The 6,761-nt window shown below is 35.3% G+C and overlaps 1 protein-coding gene across 1 annotated transcript; it reads right to left on the bottom strand.

The window, feature by feature from the left end:
* Positions 1 to 504: 504 nt before the first annotated feature.
* On the bottom strand, positions 505 to 3,528 carry LOC131018660 (60S ribosomal protein L3-1-like). The gene is made up of 6 exons (XM_057947377.1): positions 3,404 to 3,528; positions 2,879 to 2,980; positions 2,376 to 2,486; positions 1,751 to 2,055; positions 1,250 to 1,659; positions 505 to 973 (listed from the first exon to the last, which is right to left on the bottom strand). Exons 2-6 carry the CDS (start codon positions 2,961 to 2,963, stop codon positions 715 to 717), a joined length of 1,170 nt encoding a protein of 389 aa, XP_057803360.1. The 5' UTR covers positions 2,964 to 2,980; positions 3,404 to 3,528; the 3' UTR covers positions 505 to 714.
* Between the last annotated feature and the right edge of the window lie 3,233 nt (positions 3,529 to 6,761).

Below are 6,761 nucleotides of genomic sequence, written 5' to 3'. Positions count from 1 at the left end.
ACACTTATTGTTACCATTACTCCACTTTATTTGATTTCATTCTCTTTTCACTCCTTTACTTGGACCAAACGACCACTTAAATTCTATCTCAAGAATTCCGTTTATTGAATAAACTTTGCTCGAGTGACAAAAGCAAATAGTTCTAAAAATTTCAATTTTTTCTTTTTTTCTCTCGTCGTGTACGTACAGTCGCGGCCAATTATTCTAAATTGTTGAAATTTTCTAGTCTAAGAAACTCAATTTTCTATATCCCCTTGCAACAACGTTGAACCTCTTCATCTTTTAATTCATATAGATTGTACCCCACGTGCTTATATGTAAATTCTTACTTTGATAAATCAGAATCTTGAAGAGGCATTGGCCGCAGCTCACGACGCCATCAACACAGCCACAGAGCACGCCGTTGCCCTAGCAAAAATGCAGCTGGAGACCATAAATTCATTCTCCGACTGAATTGGTTACTCATTTACGCTGGTATTATATATGCAAACGCTCTATGGTCCATTTTTATACATCAAGACATCTGATTAATAGTATATGAAAAACATTATGCTAGACATGTAAATATGAAAAATCCAAGGCAAAAATATCTCTTACAATGATTTGAGATGAAAAACAATGCCGCAGAGCAGAAATTTGAAGACAAATCAAGCAAAACTGTCTCAAGATAAAATTAAAAAAAAACTACTATCTCGGATTCCTCTAAGATACTTCTTAGGCCTTCACCCGACCGTAATACTTCTGTTTCTCTGAGGTTGTCTGGAATCGTCCGTGTCCAAACTTGGACGATGTGTCAACAAACTTTAGCTTGATCTCTTCAAGTGCCACACGAGAAGTCTGTTTCAGGAGAGATTGACGAAGGGTAACGACCCTTTTCTTGGGTCCAACACAGCCACCCTTGATCATCAGGTAATCATCCTTCACCACACCGTAGTGAGGGAATCCACCCATTGGAGTGACATCTTTCTCAGTCCTACATCGTTACATTTTTTAAAAAAGGAGTTAGCAATGAAGAAAAACTAACTAATAGCTTGTTCCGGAATTAATCTAATCTATTCACCATAGTAAGTACTTTATTCCAAAAACATTTTTAACCGATCTAGGATCAATTTCAAAATATTATCATCTCTACAGAAAAACCAATGCAGAATCTTGAAGTCAATGGAAATGAAAACTGAAAAAAAGGTAAACAAAGAAACCAAGAACAACTTCTTGAAAGGCATGGAAAATTGTGCATTGAAAAATTTACCTGTCATATTCGGTACTGGCAGTGTGCTCTTCAGTTCCTGCCTTACCAAGCCTGTAGACCTTCTTGTTCAATTCAGTACGATGATGGTACCCATTCTGACCAGCCCTAGCAACAGTGAAGGAAACTCTAGCAGGATGCCAAGCTCCAATACAAGCCACCTTACGAAGACCCCTATGGGTTTTGCGGGGAAGACGTGTTACACCCCAACGAGTAACAACACCTTCATATCCCTTACCCTTGGTCACACCTATAATGTCAATCATCTCATCCTTCTGGAATACAGCATCCACAGGGACCTGCTTCTCAAAGAAGCCGTAAGCAAAGTCAACCTTCTGAGCAATAGTTCCACCATTAACTTGAATCTCCATCAAGTGTGCCTTCTTTTGTTTCAGCCCCTTCATCTTCCTTATCTGCAAAATAGAAGCATCACGTCTGTAACAACCAAACAAAAAAAAGACCACACTGAATTTTATTGGGGTAGAGGGAGCTCAAGACACAGACCTGGGTGTGAGCCAACACACGGATAACACTCGAGTATTTCTTCAGTTTCTCCAGCTGTGACTGGATGTCCTTCTTTCCCTCATCAGTCTCCAATCTTTTTGAGTACTTGGAAAAGGCCCTCTTCTTGGACTTGCACCAGTTCTTGTAGAACCTCCTCCTAATCTCCTCACTGAGATGCTGGGCCCAAACTGTGTTCAAGCAGCGAAGACCACGTGGAGTCTTAACATACCCAACAACTCCAACAATTACCATGGGTGGTGTTTCAATGATGGTAACAGCCTCACAAGTCTCCTTCTTGTGAAGTTCTGCATTATCAATGTCAAATTATTCAATTCATGCACCAAACAACGCAGATACATGCACAAGAAAAACTATGGTTACTACAACTAAATTTAAATTGCCAACCAGGATCAAGGAGGTTATACAAAGAAGTTCTCAAGCTATGGGCTTTCTAACACTTGTAGAAATGTGAAAAGGAAAAAATGCAACTGAAAAGATATGTGTAGTGTACAGTACATGAGTATCTATGAATTATTAGACAATCGCCATTGAAATAGTATGTGTCAAGCAGTCAATTTAGAGAAAATAGGTAGAAAATGGAAATCTGAATGCACAAAATATATACTTGATCCAGGCTTTTCCACATCTCGGACAATGTGGGTCATTCCAGCCTTGTATCCCAAAAAGGCTGTTAGACTGCAGGGCTTGGTTGGGTCATCCTTGGGGAAAGCCTTCACTGCAATTACAATGAAAATTCAATGGAAATAAGATATTCACCACAGACAGCCCATATAAAAAAAATACAAAGAACACATCAAGATGTGCAAATAAAGCAAGATATACAAATGAAAATATAATACAAAATGCATAAGGAAAAAAAAACTATATATGCATAAATAGCATGTTATAGAGCTATGACAACTGCAATCCTGAGAATAAGGCAATAGAGAGATTCAATGCATAAAGAACCAAATGGAAAAATTGACTTCTTCGTGGTAGCCAATTTTTATTGTTATTTGAATCACGACTCATCCATCTTCTTTCATATCATGAGAAATGAAGAAGCACATAATCAAACATTTTACGTGAACTTCGAGAATAAAAGATTGACATAACAAGTAGATATACCCTTTCCCTTGTGGCGAGCAGCCCGCTTCCTGGGCAGGAAACCGAGTGACCCGTGCCTTGGATGCTCAAACTTCCTGTGCGACATTTTTCGCCTCCCTTGCTCTGAAACAAAATAAATAAAAAACAAACAATTTATTCAGATTCTAGCAGAATAAATGAAAGAAAGTTCAGCTAACTAATCCAGCTCTAATAAAGATAAAGCCTTTACAACCATATATGTTCAATTTATCGACTCTTTGCTGAATTCAAGACATCTTGTGTGTTTTTACAGGAAAATAAGCACTGGAATTCATTTCAAATCTATTGAGATCAACAAAACAGGAAAATAACATAAATCAAATTGAGAACGCTGAGATTGCATCGCTCCTCAAATGATTAAAAACACGTTCTATACAATTCTCACAACACGCATCAACTTCACATGAAAAAAATCTAGATCAAAATCATCATGCTGAAACGAAAATAACCAAATGTAGAACGCGTGAGAAGGAATGAAGCATGTGAGAGACGCGGCGAGGAGCGTACCTGAACGCTGCTGCGATGGAGAATGAGGCTTCACCCCTGAGCTAAAAACCCTACTTCACTGGGCTCCCTATTTATAGGCTCGGTGAAAATGCTATCTGCGCCATAAAATTGGGCTTGGGCCATTAGGTTCCCAGCCAGCTTTATTTGCACTCATTCTGTTAAGCCCATGTTTTATCTCATCAATATTGATTTAATTATGTTATTCTAGAATTGTAGATTTAGTCAGTAGATTTAATGCTCCATCCGTCCCACGAATCTTGACACGTTTGATTTCGACACAGAAATTAAGAAGTTGTAGATTAGTGTTTTAAGTATGTAGGTAATAAAGTACAAAGTAGAATAGAGAAGGTAATAAAATGATAAAGTAAAATAGATAATGTAACTAAGATCCCTTATTTTTGGACTAATTAGTACTACCTTATTTGGAAATGTGTCAAAATTCGTGGGACGGCTAAAAAAGGAATATGTGTCAAGATTTGTGGGACGGAAAGGAATAGTACTTTATATACTTTATTATTTTACCCAAACTAGTATTCCATCCGTGCATATGCACGGGGTAAATTGATATAGTTTTTTTTTTAATTATATATATAGGTAAATTAAGATATTTATAAAATATCAATTATAAATGAGTTAATATTGTGTTATGCTAAAATAATAAATAAAAATATTATATTTATATTATATAGAAATATGAAATCTTCAATGAATCAAATAATTTCAATTTTTCACAATTGTACTATTAGAAATACGGCTGTTATGACTAAATAATAATAAGAAATAAATATTGAACTCATAATTGTACTATTAAATAAAGTATGTTAATACAAATTAGTAACTTTATAAGTTTGGAAAATTTTCTTTATAGACAATATTCTCTGTCCTGACTTTTAATATTCATTTGAAAGTGACACGTGTTTTAATAAAGTAATTGAGTTTGTTGTGAGTGGAATAAGGGTTCCACATTTTATGTGAGTGTTAAAATAATTTAAGTGGAGTAAGGGTCTCACCTACTTTTACTTAAAATAGAAATTGATACTAAAATGTGTGGTGAAGTATAATTGAACGGGTATAGATTTAATCGGCATATTATCATTGGATTTCGAATTATACCTAGTGTTGCTTGGGAAACGAGAGAGAAAAGTAAGGTTGAAAGCACAAAAATCCGTTTGCTATTATATTGTAAGTAAAGATAGCGTAAGTCTACGAGGTACATGCTCATGGCTATTTATAGATTACACGTTAAGGGTAGAATAGTAAATTCAGTGCTTGAAATATGCGCCTCGCGTGGTCGAGGGCATAATAGTAAATTTTCCCTTCAAGCGGGAGATTTCTCCGCTCTTTCTAGTGACTTCTCTGTCGAAAGCCATTTCCTTGACACAGGCCACATCTCTGACGGGTGCGACTTCTCTTATGAGTGTGGTTTCTCTGACGGGTATGGCTTCTCTGACGGAAACCATTTCTCTAGTGAAGCTCGTTTCTCTGACGACACTCGTTCCTCTGGCGAGGTTCGTTCCTCTGGCAAAAGTCATTTCCCTGCTCTGCATATATTACTCCTCATCAATGTGGAACTACCAAAAAAAGGAAAGTTTGATACTAAAAATTGGGACGAATGGAGTATTATCTTTGTTATATGCTAAAATCGGCAATCAACTCCGACTTTTTACTCTTGAAACACGTAATGTCTATGAGATGGGTTCTTTACAAAAGCCCTACGCTCAGATTGTCCTTTATCCTTCTTGATTGTCATGGCATACAAAATAATAAGAGGAAATTGTCTTCGTTCAAACTTGAATGGTAGTCATGGATCTAATGGAGTAAGAGACATTTTAGAAATCAACACATTTTGGCAAGAATTACTACCTGGCAATATCTTAGCTTCTAAAAACGTGTTCTATCGCACAATCCTAGAGAATGATCAATATTCTTTAATAACATAATTGGAGTGTCGACCTTCAAATTTATCTAGTGATTGAGCACTCTTGAAATGTCCAATCGTGCATTTAAGGTGTGGTGATGATTTAAAAAAAACTCGCATACAACCACTATGTATATTGTCAAAATTAGGGGTAGTAATCGGTTCGGTTATAATCGAACTGATTTTTCGGTTAACCGAAACCGATTAATTCTGAAACTGCTAATCAATTTTTGGATCGATTAATCGATTAATGATCTGGTTAACCAAACCAGTTAATCGGTTAACTGAATTAGCCGGTTTAAACTGGGCAGTTCAGTTAATTTTCAAAAAAATAGACTTCAAATGATAGTAATAGAATTCAAATCTTGACTCTTTGGAAGAAAAAGTGAAGTCTTATCCACTCCACCAACTTATCATTTCTATTTACTTAGAACAAACAATAGTTTCATAAAAACTTGTAAGTATATAAAGAAAAAGAACAACTCTAATAAATGGATTCCCAACCTATAACAACAATTAAAGTAAACCTAGTTTAAATCAAAATACATCAACAACAATATATAATTCAATTATAATGTATGAGGCCTAGAAAGTAGAAACCCCAATTTATGTTTAGAAATAAATTGGTGCAACTTTTTCTGCAATAAACTCTTTTATCCTCACTCTTCACAAAGCATATATAACCGATTCATCGAATTAATATCATTCAACAAAAGATAAATAGCACAATGAATATGAACTATATCCAAGCATGATGCAAGTAGCAACTCTGGTTTCTCTTATGTGGCTGTCAAAAGCCATGCCTCCACCATCACCATGCCATGCATCAAATAAATTAATTAATTATGGTCTCTTGCTCTTATTTTCTCCTCACTGATGGCTCAGTTTCGAGAAAATGAACTATTTGGCTTTTGGACTAACACCTGATTGTGTTTGCAAAAAGAAAATGATAGTTATTTCAGATTTTCAAAAATTATTAATAAAATAATATATTATTTAATTAGTCTGGGCTTATGGCTAAATCGGTTAATTCGGTTTAACCGGTAGGTTACCGGTTAAACTAAATAACCAATTTTTTTAAAATCTAATAACTGATAACCGTATTGAACCGGTCAAAATCGATTATCGGTTAACCGATTAACTGATTTTTCAGTTCGGTTCAGTTACGGTTATAACTGAATAATGGAACTTGTTTTACCACCCCTAGTCAAAATTGCTTATGTAATACCCTGTGTCCTCGTAGCTAAGTTTAGAATAATTTTGAACTTAAAATTTAAGATGATTCACGCCGGATAAAAGAAAATGAATTTATTTTAATTCCAACAAAAATGATTTACAAAAGTATTTGTAAATTTATATGCATTGCATATTTATTTAATTGAGCATTTAGCATTCACACGAGCGAACCCTAAAGAATTTTTACAGTTTTGTTAATTCAAT

Source organism: Salvia miltiorrhiza, chromosome 1 (assembly GCF_028751815.1).
Source record: "Salvia miltiorrhiza cultivar Shanhuang (shh) chromosome 1, IMPLAD_Smil_shh, whole genome shotgun sequence".
Taxonomy (NCBI): Eukaryota; Viridiplantae; Streptophyta; class Magnoliopsida; order Lamiales; family Lamiaceae; genus Salvia; species Salvia miltiorrhiza.
The sequence above is the reverse complement of the archived record's forward strand: the minus strand, read 5'-3'. Positions and strand labels throughout refer to the sequence as shown.

What these genes read in the sequence shown, in the direction of transcription:
- LOC131018660 (XM_057947377.1), bottom strand. Translation starts at nt 2,963, where the DNA reads ATGTCGCACAGGAAGTTTGAGCATCCAAGGCACGGGTCACTCGGTTTC. An exon ending in TGTGGAAAAGCCTGGATCAA is followed by an intron (nt 2,056 to 2,375) that starts GTATATATTTTG and finishes TTGATAATGCAG; the next exon opens with AACTTCACAAGAAGGAGACT. An exon ending in GCCAGTACCGAATATGACAG is followed by an intron (nt 974 to 1,249) that starts GTAAATTTTTCA and finishes GTAACGATGTAG; the next exon opens with GACTGAGAAAGATGTCACTC.